The 16,703-nt window shown below is 41.4% G+C and overlaps 1 protein-coding gene across 1 annotated transcript; it reads left to right on the top strand.

The window, feature by feature from the left end:
- The first annotated feature begins 11,643 nt into the window (after positions 1–11,643).
- On the top strand, positions 11,644–12,312 carry LOC113305642. Its single transcript, XM_026554657.1, has one exon. It carries the CDS (start codon positions 11,644–11,646, stop codon positions 12,310–12,312), a length of 669 nt encoding a protein of 222 aa, XP_026410442.1.
- Positions 12,313–16,703: the final 4,391 nt, after the last annotated feature.

Raw genomic sequence — 16,703 nt, 5'->3', positions numbered from 1 at the left:
ACATAAAATGACTTTCGTCACTAGCTAAAGATGAACTTGGCTAAAGAGAAAGCTTACCAACACATACTTCGAGAAATAGATAGACGAGATAAACTCGGCTCGAAATTCCATATGTGTATAATCTAAGTCTATATAGGAAAACGACTTTTGTATCAAGATAGGAGATAAATAGACTTTTGAGTGATACATAAGTTCAAGTATCCACATACCTTTTAGTCGATGAAGATCCACCAATTCCTTAAGTAGTCCTTCGTCTTGTATGATGATTGCCATGGAGTTCTTGAGCTCAACTACACTTTCTATCCTAGTCCGAGACCTTAGCTATAGTAGACTAGAATTCAAGACTTATAATTTTGGTCACTAACATTGACAAACATGCTTGAGATAGCAACGCATGCGAGTTCGACCGAGCAATGATCTAACACATGTCTCATGTAAGCATGACTCATGCTATTTGAGATCAAGGACTGATTCCTAGTACATCATCGCGAGATACACTGGTCAAGTATGCTCTGGTATCTGACTCGATTTACTGAGGTTTCCGAGTAATTCCTAGGACATACCCGCGAGATACGCTGGTTATTCTGCCTCCGTGCCGTTTTGATAGAATCCTAAAACATCCTTTCGAGATATACTGGTTTTGTTGGCCCCATCATATGGACACACAGTTTATTCCTAGCACATATCCGCAAGATACGCTGGTCAAAGACAAGTGAGCCAAAGTCCCTCAGAGACATTAATCGGGCGTACAAAGCCTTTTCTCTCTCTTCAGGACGAGTCTCAGTTGACCACAAAGAGATTCAGATCCGTTAAGAAAATCTTTGTAGAGATTTTGATCCGTCCTTAAAATCTTGGAGAGAATCAAATCCGAGATTCACATCTCTCTGCAAAATCTCGGAGAGATTCAAATATCTCTTCAAAATATCGGAGAGATTCACATCTCTCTGCTAGAGATTCAATTCTCTTTTCAAAATCTCGGAGAGATTCACATCTCTTCTAGAAATACCAGAGAGATTCACATCTCTCTACAAACTCTCAGAGAGATTCATATTTCTAAGGAAATATCATATAAGGTTGAATATTCCTCATGATAGGCACGAGCCTCATGTAGGAATCGAGTCTCCTTTTCATACTTTCCACACGAATTCTGAGGCATCCCATGCCTTTTCACGTGACTCATCTTAGTCATTCTTACAGATCGGAGAATATCTATCTATCTTGGCCAACTCGGCTAAAGAGGATATTTCTCTCTCTCTACATATCATCACAAAGGCTGACTCAGCTTCACACAAATGGGAGGATAACAATTAGGGTTTTGGTCTGGCGGGATACGTCACGTGTGAGAAATATGTGGCTTATTTCTCACAACGGAAGAGAGTAAATGCGGTGGAATAATGAGATAAACTCAACCTAGTTTATCTCTATATATTCCTGAAGACACGGGAGAATCGCTCCGCACGGCACGGAAATCAATCCTTATCTTCTTCGACCTAAGATTAGAGAATTCAACTATAAATAGGTCCTCTATTTTATCAAGCTACGATCATCTTTCTCATAACCTCTCAGAGAAATTCTTCTTCAAACTCTAGAATTCTCTGATCTCTCTTTTCGTTTGCTTCCCTCCATAAGACCAGACCTAAACCTCTTTCCTATAAATGAAGCATCCTTTGAGGACACTATGCGTGGTTTATACGAAGACTGTTCGTGCCCAACCTCCCGTAACTCGCTTTCAGAAACCCTAGAGTCCCACTTTAGCCTCTCTCAGATTTTAGGTAACTACAATTACATAATGCTCCGAAAAGCCATATGTTGTAGTAATATACTACTTAATAATTGTCCCCCTTTTTGGCAACAAATTTGTCTAAGGCGAAAAACATGCATCATAATGAATTAAAAAAAGAGTTATCAAGACTAGATCACATACCAGTTTTTAGTTTAGACCATTTCACCAAGTACACTTTGCGTCTTCATCAAGGAGATATATAGGTACAAACATCTTCTACAATTCCACATCCACTCTCCTCATAAGGATACGAAAATTAAGCACAAGTTCAAAGGAGTATCCCCCATTTTATGCCATTCTCAAGAGAACAACAGAAACGTCCTTTCTCTGAAAGATAAGGATTTTGATGTTGAATTTTAGCAATCTCACAAGGAGATATGAGATAAGAATCAATCATTAAAATTTTCTCATGAGACCGTGTTAAAAATTTTATAACTATCTCATGGTAATCAAACAATACACATTATGTAATCATGAAGATCAAGAATTGTGATCATCTTTTCTAACGTATAAACTTGTAAAAACAAGATTTCATTTATTCTTAGAAGAAATCAACTTTTCCGCAAGGATTTACACCAAGAATGACTACCAAAAGCGTATGAAAAGATATGATTGACAAAGAAAAAGATGCACATATAAGCCAATAAAAACCGTGCACTATAAGTTCACATATGGACCAAGAAGGTTGTGGAAGTTCAAGCAATAAGCGTGTTCAATAACACTCATGACTAAACAAAAATCCACAAATACAAAGTGATTTAGTGAACAAAGTTGTCTTAGAAGTGTCTATGAGCGTGGTAGCAATAAACATACTTATAAAATATTTTATGAGCATTTTTAAAGTTCACCACTGGGATGGCTGGTGATATGGTTAGTAAAACTGTTAGCCAGTACTGGGACGGTTGGTGAAAAAGTTGATGAATTGTTAATTTAGGGTGCTACGGTTCGTGAACCGTTGGCTATTTCACCAATTTAGATCACCACGGTTCATGAACCGGGTTGGTGAAAGGTCCCATTCTGAAATTTACAGTATGCGAACTGGTTCGCCAACCTTACTGTATTCCAGATACTCAGACATTTATGGTTTGCGAGATAGTTCGCCAACCTACCCTAAGTCGAAATTATAGTAGTTCTGAATTTCTCTCTTAGATGTTTGAAACCTTCCCAAATGCCATAGATATAAATATTATTGCTTGGGAAATTTTCAAATGATACATATGACAGAAAAATAGTTTTTGAACAATAAATTGTTTCGAACTAAGATTGTTTACGACCAATAAACATCCATTAACTTGAATTGTATTTCAAGAGATTTGCCAAGACAAGCTTGAACTCGAAATCTTTTCTTTGCAGTAAAACCAGAAGAAAAGTCATCGAATTTGTTTTCTTATTATGGCCTATATATTTAAGAACTTAAACAAAAATCATGTTAGGTAGACATGAATAATACACAAGGAACATGGATCATTAGCTGCATTATTGGTCTATAATAAATATTTCACCTTTGATCCATTATCTCTTAACTAATGGTGATGATGTACCCATAATTTGTATGATTGTCATGTCTTGAGATTTCAACCCAGAAAGCGTAACCTAAGTTTAAATATCAACATTATGATTAGATAGATTATCTAAGAGCATATCCTTCTTAGCTTGTTATATATAATTTTATGTGGATGTTGTTCTCGTCTCTTGCTTAGGAGTCAGTAGGCAGGGAGAACTCTACAAAGAGTATAAGAAGTGTTGATACCCACATCAAGTCATTATTTTAGGACTCGCTATTAGCAATGTGTAATACCTTGGTTCAGATAAAATTGACTCCTTTTAATTTATAGATGCATAGAAGACAATCATGACAACCACACTTGGATTTTACTATCGTAAAACCATTTAATTAAAAGTTTATGTAACCTCTTAAGCACATACTCCTCTATTTTGAGCATTGGCTCAACAAGATAGAGATAAAATTGTTGTCTTCAGAAACATTGGGCATTTTCCTTTCAAGTATGTTTTAAAACAATTAATCATGATGATACTCGGATTTCCACCAAATGATTTAGCGAAAATAAGAGCACCAATAACAAAAACAAAGTTTTTTTTATATATATATTAATGGATCATGACATCAAGCATATTAATAATGGAATCATAAATCTTTCTCAAATTTATAGACACATATTATAGAAGAATCCAATTATGAATCTTACATCTTCACATAATATTCAAAATCTTGCCCAACATATCATGTGATCCCTAATTTTTGTGCTTCCCCTCACCATATTTCGTACTAGGGAATTTCTTGGTGAGAGTGCACTTATAACACAATCAAGTCATGTTGGGGTGAACATTATTTAGTTCACCACAGGCAGCTGAAACAAAGTTACTTATGATCTCTAGGAATTTTACAACTTCCTTGAAAATTTCAACGACTTTTTTGTACCTCATTAAGATGTTGTCCCTTGTCGCGCTCATTTCTGGCTGGTCCTTCTTAATGACACCTGTTGCTATGATGGTATTCTTTGGCATCTATTTCTGTGTGGTTTTAGGAGCAATGAATTTATTTTTTTTCCCCAGTATCGTTACGAAACTTCCTCGGGGGAATACTGGAAAATTGTTATTGTTAGAGCATAGCTCGGTTGAACCCACCAAGCGTTGGTATGTCGAGTTTGGTTGTCATATTTTAGTGAACCAAAACTCATTTAAAGAGTCGCTTGATTATTTTCTAGAGTCAACTTCGTATAGGTTAGCTAGAAAGTTACTAAGATATGAGACTTACAAGTATTAGTGAAGACTTGCAGAATGAGAAGAAGTAAAGAGCTACAACGACGACATCATCCTTCCTCTTGAGGTTAGTAATATTTGACTTGAACTGTTTCATTCCTAACTGATAGGTGTAGAATACACCTTGATTTTATATCTATTGGTTATGCTTTCTTTGCTATTTTTCTCGTGAATTATGCATTTTACGTGTGTTTTGAGTTTTATAGGTATTCTGAAGTCATACGGATAAAAAGACGAAGAAATCGCCTAAATAGAGCAACAAAGGGTGTAATAGTGATTTAACAGGCAAATACTATTGGTAGACAAGCCAAAGTTAAGGGGAAACTCTCTTGGAATAATATTAAAGACAGTGCAACCAAAGTTAAGGGATAACCAGTTTGTTAAAAGCACCAAAAAAGATACTCAGGGCACCATCTGGGGTGGCTCTTATGTTGGGTGTCTCAATCCCACCCACCTCATAACCCTACATCGAGAGTCAACTTTCCTCCAAATTCATTACATTTGTGTTTTCACCTGAAATTGAGAAAGAAGAACAAAAGGGCGGCTGTTGTGGATCCGAGAAATTGAGAGAAGTTGGAAGCAGTTCAGATGAAGAGATGAAACTCAGGAAAAAGAAATCAGAGATGACGATGAACTGTAGAAGATGAATCAGAGATAAAGAAACTTATGTTTTGCTGTAAATCAGATCGAGAAATTAAAGATGGTGGCACTGCTGAGAAGTAAAGCAACCAACGAGATGGGTTTTCTGTGAAGATTAAGCTACAGGAAAGCAGAGAGATGGGTTCGATGTTGTAACCATGGTGATTGTCAAGGGACTAGAGGAATTGATGTTGTTGAACTGCTGATTGATTGAGAATAAACGGTAAAAGAAATCAATGCTTCTGCTCATGGGTGTTTGAAGGAATTGAAACAGCGAGGAGCAAAATTGAAGTAACTGTTGTTGAACGAAAATGGGTTCGACTGGAAGAAAGGATATGGACTAGGGTTTGCTATGGGAGGCTGCTACTTCCAGATAATGGGTTATGATGATTCAGGATTGTGGTGACGTTGCCGGAGTATAGAATGAAAGAATCAGAGAAGAATTGTGTTGATTTCCATGGGTTTGAGTGAAAGAAGGGTGTATACACATAATCTATGACTGACCACGTGTCAAGAAATATACGCGTGTAATAAATCAATATGAGGAGCATCAAGACACTGATGCCACATCGCAACACTAGAATAATAGGATCACCATACCATCAGGAAGATCCGACGATGACAGAACGAGGGCTACCTAAGGAGCGAGTTACTGCGAAGTACCCTAGAAGACCCAAAGGCACACTTTACTCTATCCCAAGATTGATCCAAAATTTAGGGTAGAGATTAATCTAACCGACAAGGATATGACAGGGGCATCAGACAGCTGTCTGACGCGTGCGGACTGCCCAACCACCCGCCTTAAATGCTGCATGCAAAGGATACGTGTCAAGTATCTTGTGGTGGAATAGGCAGCGACCCATCGTTACAATATTCTACCGTTAAGACCATCGGTACGTAACGAAGATATCAGCGGTATTGTCACATAGACCAAGACGATAAGGATACAACTATTACTCATAAGGCCCCACACAGAATCCCCATAAATACCCCTCTCCTCTAAGAGAGAAGAGGTCGACCAATTTTAGGAAGAGTGAGAGATAGCTCAGGAGAGATAAATTGTAAGAGTAAGTATGATTTCTATTTCATTCCTAGCTTCGTCCCCCACTCAAAGTCATTTGACTATCTTTGTAACCTTTGAATACATAGTGAAACACCAACCCCCGTGGACGTAGGCCTTAGTGATGAACCACGTAAATCTGTGTCTCATTTCATTCTGCACTTATAACCTTCATACTTTAACTTTATACATCTTTTAGATCATCATAGGAATCCCTATGATGAGAAACAAGGACGATCCCGAAGGCTCAGAGTTTCCCCTTTTACTGTTTTATGCAACTTTAATCATATTACTATCATTTTATCAGTTTTACTATGATTGCAAACTTCGTTTGTGGATACGGTGCTACCTTCGTTATTTCCGTGTTCACAATCTGGCGCTAGAAACAGAGACTCTTTTCCCGGTAAAAGACTTATCTTTCCCTGTGATTTTACTTTTTGGCTCCCAGCGCTATTCCCCAAATAATAGTGTTTTGAGTAGCTTATCATTATTTTCCTTTAGATCTACGTTTACTTTTGCAAGAGCCTTCTAGATCTATGTTTTCCTTGAAAAAACCTTTTAGATCTATATTTTTCCTTACAAGAAATATCTTCCGGGTCTAAGCCTTTTAGACCTTTGAAACCGTTTCATTTAAGTTTTTATCATCCTCAGAAAATATTCATGTCGTGTGGTTTCTAGCAAACATACATCGAACCTATGTTTTCATGCATAAAACCCTCAGACCTGCATGTTTTCGCAAAGTGTTTTTAGACCTATGAGTAGATCTATGTTTACGATTGTTGGATTTACGTTTTCCCTTGTCGTGTTTCCCGAGCCGTGTTTTCCTCGAGAACCTTTAGATATAAGTTGTGGTATTTACCATTTCTTTGGATTAACTTTGCTAACAAAACCAATGTGGATTCTGTTTCTTCGACAACGTTTTGTTTTTGCAGAAAATCGAAGATGGAGAAAACGAAAGATGTGGGAAAAACCAAGGCATCGTCAAAAGAAACACCAAGGACGACCCCAGTTGTGACACGCAGCAAGCAAAAGGGTGAAAATTCGAAGGCGGCAAAACATAAGCAAGATGCCATAGAGATCACCTCACTGCTGGATGCCAATGCTATAGTGGCAGCGGCCCTCAAAGTTGTAGCAGCCAAAGCCGATGCAGCAAAAACGATAGCAGCTACCCGTGCTCACGAACAACGGAAAGGATTTGCAGAATCGACGATGTAGCAACCGGCCTTCGGAATGCCACCAACGAACGACCAAAATCAAGCTCTGCCAACTACTCAACCTTTGTTGACAGCGAACCAACGAGTGCCCCCACATATGGAACTGCCGGTGGTTATTACTGATCCGTCCCACCCTTTAATCCAGACAGTAGATGAAGATCATACTGTGGCCAATGGAGGGCGGGTGCGAACCGGGACCCCAAACCAAGGATCGAATCATTCCCCCCAACTGATGGCAGAGCTCGAGGAATTGAAAAAAGAACCAAAGGGTATACGCAAATGCAGTAGCATTACTAGCTCGAGAAATCAGGATCTCAAGGATAAGATCGCCCAAAGCACAAGAGCGGCACACCAACATGACGAAGCAAACTTTAAAGCATCGGAGCCCAATCAGGACCTAAGAATCATCGTGATAAATGCCAACAATCCCGAGCCATTAAACCGAAGTTCTGCCAGGGAAAACAGACTATCCGATTCAGATTATGTCGCCGAGGATTCAGATTATTTTGATAGCGAGAATCGAAGGTCAGAACGATCCAAAATCAGGGAGGACCACCAGCGTGCAATGGAGGACCTTCGTGCCGAGGTGATGCCTGAAATCAAGCAACTGAAAGCAAGACAAGGAGGAGGAAGACTAGAAGAAGTAATGAGAGAGGCCAACACCACACCACTGACTCCTCATTTAGCCAAAGCTCTCATTCCCCATAAGTGTCCTATCCCAGAGTTCGAGTGCTATGATGGATCCAGCGATCCCGCGGCCCACCTTCGGTATTATAATCGTATTTTTTCCCGATGGGACCAGGACGACGCGGTCCTCTGGGATATTTTCCTTCAAGCTTGAAAGGATCAGCACTATCTTGGTTTGATAACTTACCACCCAATTCTATCGACTCCTACATCCAACTCACGGAGAAATTTTTGAGAACTTACATGTATAAAAAGGCCGTCAACACAGGGATGGACAAGCTTTTCTCGCTAGCGGTCGCATACAAAGAAACCATCAGAAAATATACGATAGGTGGCACAGAATCTGTCAAGCAATAGGGAATGTAGATCTGGTGGTCACCATCAATTGCTACAAATGGGTATTGGATAGGATGAGCCTGCTATTTGTCGAAATTCATGTAAGCGTACCCATGACCGAAGGAGATCTTCGAGTTATCATTGAAAAGCACGCCAGATTGGAAGAAATCCAGCGGGAGAATCCTAGGGCCCAAACGCAAAGAGCACATCGGACTAATTCCGTGGAGAAATCCAGCGGATCCAAGAGAGGCAACTCGGCCGAACGTCCCAACGAAGATAGTTAAAGTGTATATGAAGCTAAACACCAACTACACTCGCATCCTAAGGGAGATCAAGGATCGAAAAAATTTAGAGTGGCCTTGGTCCAAAGGAAAGCACCCACCTCGGTCTGAAAAGTCAAGAGACTACTGCGAGTTGCTTCAACGGGCATCAGACTGAAAAGTGCAAGAACCTCAAAATAATGATCCAAAAGCTGATTGACGCTTGTGACCTCAAGCAATATGTTCAGAAGGCAGAAATCGATGACAGGGAAAAACAAAGTAAGAAAGTCCAACTACCTGAGGGTAACCGAACACCCAATACCATTTCATGCTCCGAATCCAACGGACCCTCTCTGACTGCCCAGATAGGAAAAAGATTAAGAAAATAATTTGAGGACTACTACGAGTTGTACAAGATTGACGGAGTCGAAGTAGATGAGCACAAAAAATGGATGAACGCACCGATAACATTCGATGCTGGAGATATCGAAGAAGACATGGAGGGCCACAACGATCCTTTAGTTCTCACTTTACCAGTAGCAGGATGCAACGTCAATAAGATCTTGATTGATCGAGGGAGTTCAGTCAACGTTCCATTTTATGATACGTTCAAATGAATGGAATTGAATGATGAGAAACTGATGTCTTCTTATTATACCATTAATGGATTCAATGGCGCACCTACGAAGCCCCTAGGAGACATTGTGTTAGAAGTAAAGGCATGATCAATGAAGATCGAAACCCGGTTCAGCGTGGTATATGCTCCTTCTCCTTACAATGCTATCATCGGTCGGAGGTGGGTACACAAACTTAAAGGAGTAGCCGCAACATATCAACAATACCTTAGATTCCCAACACCCGAAGGTGTAATGGAAATTAAGGGAGATTAGGTCAGCCCGCGAGTGCCAAGCCATACAAAACCAACTCAATAACGAACAAGATGAACAATGAAAGTCCCGAAAAAGCATAAACAAAGCAGATACTAAGGATAAGGCAATCGACCTTTATCTCGAAGAAATCTCTGGAAAGAGCCTAACAAAGGAAAACGTCATCTTAACTACCGAAGCAGGTACTTTAACGGCTAAGGGGGCTGAAGAGCCTGCCAAATAGCGATTAAAGAACGCCCCTTTCCTTGGGGAACCGAAGCCTACATTCATACCTGTAGAACCCACGAAGGAGATCAATATAGGGAACGAAGAAAACCCGAAGATGATCAAGATAGGAACGAGAAGCAGCCCTGGTTAAGCTACTTACGTAATATGCAGACATATTTGCATGGAAACTATGAGATATGCCAGGAATCGATCCGAAGATAATCCAACACGATCTTCGTATAAATCCAGGCACGAACCCTTTTAGACAGAAGGTACGAAAAGTCTCACCAGAGTATCACCAAGCGATCGAGAAAGAACTCCGTAAGCTGTTAGAGGCGGGATTTGTTAAGGAAGTAAAGTATCCAACCTGGATTTCGAATATGGTCATCGTACCAAAGAAGAATGAAGGAGTAAGGATATGCATCGACTTCACCAACCTCAATAAGGCATGCCCGAAGGATAGTTATCCACTCCCAAGCATCGACCAACTGGTAGAAGTTGTTGAAGGATAGAAGAACTGTCATTCATGGATGGACATTTTGGCTACAATCAGGTAGCCCTGGAAGAAGAAGAAGATCAAAAACACACGGCATTCTACACCCCGCATGACCTCTATTGTTACACACGTATGCCCTTCGGGCTGAGGAACGCATGGTCAACATACCAAAGAATGGTTGATGCTATCTTCAAGCCATGGATTGAGAACACTTTAGAAGTCTATGTTGATGACATGCTTGTCAAGAGTAAGCTGCGCAAGGACCACCATCAAAACTTGAGAGATATCTTTGATGCCATGAGGAAGTACAACATGAAAATAAATCCAAAAAAATGTACGTTCGGCGTCACGTCAGGAAAATTCCTCGGATATCTAGTAACGAAGAAGGGCACCAAAGTCGATCCTGCTAAAATCCAGGACATTGTGGAAATTTCATCCCCAAAGAACTTCAAAGAGGTCCAAAAGCTCAACGGATCACTGGCAGCACTGGGAAGATTCATTGCCAGATCGTCGGATAAATGTAAGCACATCTTCAACATTCCCAAGAAAGGGAGTAAATTCGCATGGACCGCTGAATGTGAAGAAGCCTTCCAGAAGATTAAGGAATACCTGGCCACGATCTCGATCCTCCATAAGCCCGATCCCGATGAAGTGTTGTCCGTTTACATAGCGGCGACCGAAGATGCAGTCAATGCAGTATTAGTTAAAACCAACACAAAGGTCGAATAACCAATCTACTACGTCAGCAAGACTCTCAACCCGGCAGAAATAAATTACACGAAGATTGAACGACTCATACTAGCATTGGTATGGGCAACCCAAAAGTTAAGAACCTATTTCTTAACCCATTATGTTTGTTTCCAATGCAAGGCACTGCTGGAAGCTGTTCTCAAAAACGTCGGGAAAGTAGGAAGAATAGAAAAATGGAATACTCACCTTGATCAATTCAATATCATCCACTAAATCCAAATTGCACAAAAGTCACAAGTCTTGGCAGATTTTTTAGCAGACTTACCCCTGGACAATGACGAAGAAGTGAAGGACGTTCCATAAGCAGAAGATGACGATAAAGATCCGATTGATATACTCGAACCCTCAAGCCAAAGACGATGGGAGGTCTTCGTCGATGGATCAAGGAACATAGAAGAAGTGGGCATAGGAATCGTGATCACCACCCAAACTGGAAATAGGATTGTGCACGCACTAAGACTGGAGTTGAAGGGGCATACCAACAACATCGTAGAATATGAAGCTGTAGTAAGTGCTCTTCGTTTGATAATAGAAATGTGAATAATGGACGTACGCCTAACAAGTGATTCACAACTAGTCATTCGACAAGTGGAGCTGAAATACAATGTTTACGATGAGACACTATCAGCATATATGGTTCTGGTCCATACACTAGCATCACAAATACCCAACATCAAGTTCCGACATCTACGTAGAAGATATCTCAGATATGCTGATGCCTTAGCATACGTATCATCTATGCTAAGGGATGAAAACGTCAAAGCCATCAAGATAACAAGAGTATACGAGTCTTCGGTCAACCCGCAACAATCCTTCGCTACAAATCGTGAAGACGATGTAGGGGAGGACATCGCTGACGATGATGCGGGCGAGGATATCGCAGATTACTTTGTCGAAGATGATATCCTATCAAGATCCAATGAGGATGAATATTTCAGTATCGGAGAGGACTGGAGGACCGGAGTTTATCTCTTTCTTAAAGAAGGAACGCTTCCCACAGACCTGAAGCAATCCCGAAAAGTACAATCAAAAGCATGGAGGTATGATCTTCGTGACGGAGTTCTTTACAAGAAGTCTTTCCTCGGTCCCTTATTACGCTGCTTATCCAGAGAAGAAGGTCATCGTATCCTGAAAGACATTCACTATGGAGACGCAGGCAACCACAGCGGAATGAGGTCATTAGCCGACAAGGCTAAGATGCAAGGATATTAATGGCCACAGATGATACAAGATGCAGCCAGGATGTCTAGGAGATACGAAGAATGTCAGCGTTTTTCTAAGAGGATCCATGCCCCAGCAACGAAGCTAAATTCGGTAGATAGCCCCTGGACATTTTCAAAATGGGGGGTAGATATCGTCGGGTCCCTGATCGAAGGGTCAAGGAAAAGAAGATTCTTGGTCGTAGCCACGAATTACTTTAGCAAGTGGGTGGAGGCCAAAGCTCTGTCCAGAATCAGAGACGTGGATGTATTCGCATTCATTTTTCAGAACATCATTTGCAGATTTGGTATTCCCGCATAAATTGTCTCTGACAATGGCAAGCAGCTACAAGGAAAGAATATAAACATGCTCTTTGATACCTTTAAGATTAGGAATAAAAAATTGACTCCCATCTACCCCCAAAGTAATGGTCAGGCCGAAGCCACGAACAAGACTCTGGCTCTTATCCTCAAGAAATCATTGGATGAACATAAGGGTTTATGGTGTGAACAGATGTACAATGTGCTATGGGCTTACCGAACTATACGCAGGTCCGCTACCGGTGAATATCCGTTTCTCCTCACTTATGGGGCCGAAGCTGTCATTCTGACATAAATTATCATGCCAACCACGAAGACCGAAGAATGGGAGAATAAAATAACAACGGATATGATGTTAGAAAGGCTGGATGACCTGGAGGAAAGGTGGGAGACATCGCTACAAAGAATGGAGAACTACCAACGAAGATTAGCAAGAGAATACAACAAGAAGGTTAAACTTAGAAATTTTGTAGAAGGAAAATATGTGCTAAGAACTATACCGCAATATCAACGAGATAAAAAATGGGGAAAATTGGCACCAACTTGGGGAGGACCATTTGTAATACACGACATCGCAGGGAACGGATCCTACTACCTGCGTAATCTGAAAGGAGAAGTCCTCAGGCACCCCTGGAATGCAAAATACCTCAAGCCATACTATCCATGAAGCAATGCAATCCTGCACCTGCATGAAGAGTACCAGAAGAAGAAGAAGATGGCGCATCCGCTTGATATGTTTCTATCTCTGGTCGAGGAGTAGCAGACCTCACCATATCAATCAAACAAATCTTTTGCAAGAACTTTATTGGGGAAAGTAATTATATACGATCTATCAGGACTCCCCTATCGGCGTCTATAAGTGTAGGACCATGGGTAAGGATTCCAGTAGAAAGAGATACCCAACCAATTAATAAAGCGGCGGCTCGGCAGAATGGGTGCATGTAAATAATCCAATATCGCATCACATATCTGAGAACACTGCATTAACCCCAACCATTCGGTAACCTTCTGGCCCAGGGTTAGCCAACGGGGTGACAGGTCCAAAGTCAATAACGAAGGTACATACCATCGTTATTGGTATCAAACACTTTCCTTTGTATACTTATTTGTTTCTTAATACTTAGGGTTGTTCATTTTCTAAAAAACTAAACGGACTGACAAAGCATATGAATTAAAGATGTACATACTAAAAACAAACAGTGATCTATTCCATGAAAGTTGATTGCAAGCTTGGAGGGTTAAGCAAGAAATACAGAAGATACACAAAAAATGGCCCGAAGCCAAGTAATCAACAGAGATCAACTTTCTATGACAAACCTATAAAACTACTTCCCCTTGGGAGACTCAACGTGATCAGCTGGACCTTTCTTCTGAGACGAAGGGACGTTTCCTCCTGAAGAAGGATCGGAGGTGTAGGTGAAAGGCTCAGGCATAGGACGACGGATGTACTTCTTAACAATGCCATGCTCTTTTAAAAGGCTCTGCTCGATCTTGGTTAAGGTCTTGTTAACCTCTTCGGCAGGCTGACAACGAGCCTCATGCGCAATAACGGTGGCCTTGAGCTCAGACTACGACGGATTTCAACCGACCTACTTCCTGGGTTGCCGTATTTGCTGCTTCGTCCCGAGATCCCGCCAACCCTTCATAATACTTGGTTTGTCCCTGCCGATACACTAAGGAAGATTGAGCCTCTTTAAGCTTTTCATTTTCATGGCCAAGCTGTCCCTCGATATCTGGAAAAAAATAAACAAAATGGTTAGAAGACAAGAATTATAAAGCCATCCATGACCAAACAAACATATACCTTCGACATTATCCGAAGCTATCTCAAATTCGTTAACTACAGCGTCCCGGGCTTCGTCAAGAAAGTCATACTTTTCAGAAATTTTCTTATAATCCGTTTGAAGGTTTTTGAGGGTGAACTGACACTCATCCAACTCTACCTGCTTCATAGAATCCAAAAAATAAAGATGGTTAACTTTATTAGTCATCTCCTCAATTCCTTTGGTTAATCTGTACATGTTGAGTTCTAGATCTTTCTCTGACTCCACCAAACGAGCAACATCAGCTCGAGAAGCAGTCAAGGATTTACTAAGAGCATGTGCCTCTGCTCTGGCATCATCCCACTTCCGAACAAGCCGCTGCATATAATCCCGAATATATGGGTCATGAGACGAGCGCGCTTGACGAATCTCTAATCCAAGATCTGTCACTGTAGCTGCTAACCGAGAAGCCTCGTCCCGAGCCTCATGAAGAGATTCACGAGTCCATTCCAAGGTACCTTTAAATTGGGAACGGTAGGCTGATAGGATATTTCTCATTTCAAATAAAAGATCCTCCATCCTTTTGTGCTCCGCCAACAACTTATTATGCTGAGCGGCACGACCATTCCACTGATCAGCCTCCTTTATGATCTTTATAACTAACTCTTTAATACGGGAAGCTTGGCGAGTTCTCTCACCACGAAGCCATATCAATTATTTAGCATCGCCCGCTGAAGAAAGGGTTGTCTAACTCAAAACTAACACTAGAAAATGAAGACGACGAAAAGGTAAGAAAACGAACCTTGGGCCGATGCACCAACATACGACGCCTCTCCACGAGCTTTCTCCAACTCGGCCTTAAGAGAAACCATTTCTTGACGAAGCTCTGTCTCCGTGGCACCCAATTGTTGTTTTCCCTTCAAATGTTCCTTCAGCTCCAGTATCTCTTTGTCCCTAGCCGAAATGGTCTCCTCAGCGGAATTCAGCTGGTCCTCCCTATGGCGTAGTTATTCCTCTAGCTTAAGGGCCTTCTCCCTAAAGAACTGGTACAAGGTATGGTTGCAGTGCTCACTCCTCACCAGCTGCATCGGTAAGGGGCATATAAAGATCACCAATCAAAAGATACAACCTCAATTGACTAGGAAGAATTTACTACAACTTACCTCGAGAATGCTTTGCTGAGGGAAACCATATTGGTACCCATCATCTATAGCCATCATGTAAGCAATGGACGAAGGGGGATCAACCAGAAGACTAGTCCAGGTATCTCCCAAATCTTTTTCCCAGAGCGTCGTGACCTCCTCAACAGAAGACAACTTCATCCTTTGACGTGTGAAGGCATCAGAACTCTCTCACCTGGAACTGCTGGAGCAGAATGAGGAACGCACATCAAGCCTTTCTTCATCAACCAGTCAAAGGTGACGTCGTCCCCATCGTGCATCACGACCTGTACGAATCCCTCAGAAGACGCACCAGCGGCGGTATCTTTATCAGCAGCGGTACCCTGACCCTCAGCGTCCTCACCGTCTTCCTTATCTTCTCTCTCTGCCCCCTTTTCACCATTATCCTCAGCGACGACGTCCCATTCATCGTTCGGGGAAAGAAGAGAGAAATCTTCAGCCATGCCCATAGCTGCACTAATATCAGCTTGATCCCCAGTAGAATATACATTCCCAAAAGAGAACTCTTGGTTGGGGTTCACTTGTTGAAAATCCTCGTTCCTTCGAGCGTGAGAAGGGCCAGTGGGAGGATCGTTCACTGGAGCCTCCGGAACAACTTTCTCTCCATCGCCTTTACCATTAACATCTTCGTCATCCTCGTGACCAGGTGGATAAGTATCACTATGTTCTTCATCATCAGTAACCTCCTCTTCGGAATTCCCATCTTCGTTCACCGGGCTGGTAACCTCGGGAACCTCCATTTCCTCCACACCAGTGGTATAAGACTGAATGGGACCAAGTTTTTTCTTCCTCGTAGCCTGCAACAATCACATAATCAGCGTCTAATTCCAGGGGCAAACATATAAATACCACATATTATTATACATAATTATACCTTAACATTGGCAGCATCCTTCGAAGGAAGAACATCATCAGAACTCTCCTCTTCATCAACATCAGCGGCGTCAACAGTGTAGTCGAAATTCATACCAGCAAAAATTTAACCGCCAAGGACATAAGTTACCATAGCGGGACGGAGCACCATCACGAGGTTGGCTACCAGGAATACGGTGCCATCCATGTAGACCGAGCACCCAACCATGATCCCAGGGGCCTATAACCTCGATGGGGGTGGCATGCCACTCATAATCATGGTCACG

This window comes from Papaver somniferum, chromosome 8 (assembly GCF_003573695.1).
Source record: "Papaver somniferum cultivar HN1 chromosome 8, ASM357369v1, whole genome shotgun sequence".
Lineage (NCBI taxonomy): Eukaryota > Viridiplantae > Streptophyta > Magnoliopsida > Ranunculales > Papaveraceae > Papaver > Papaver somniferum.
This window is presented reverse-complemented; position numbering and strand designations above follow the sequence as displayed.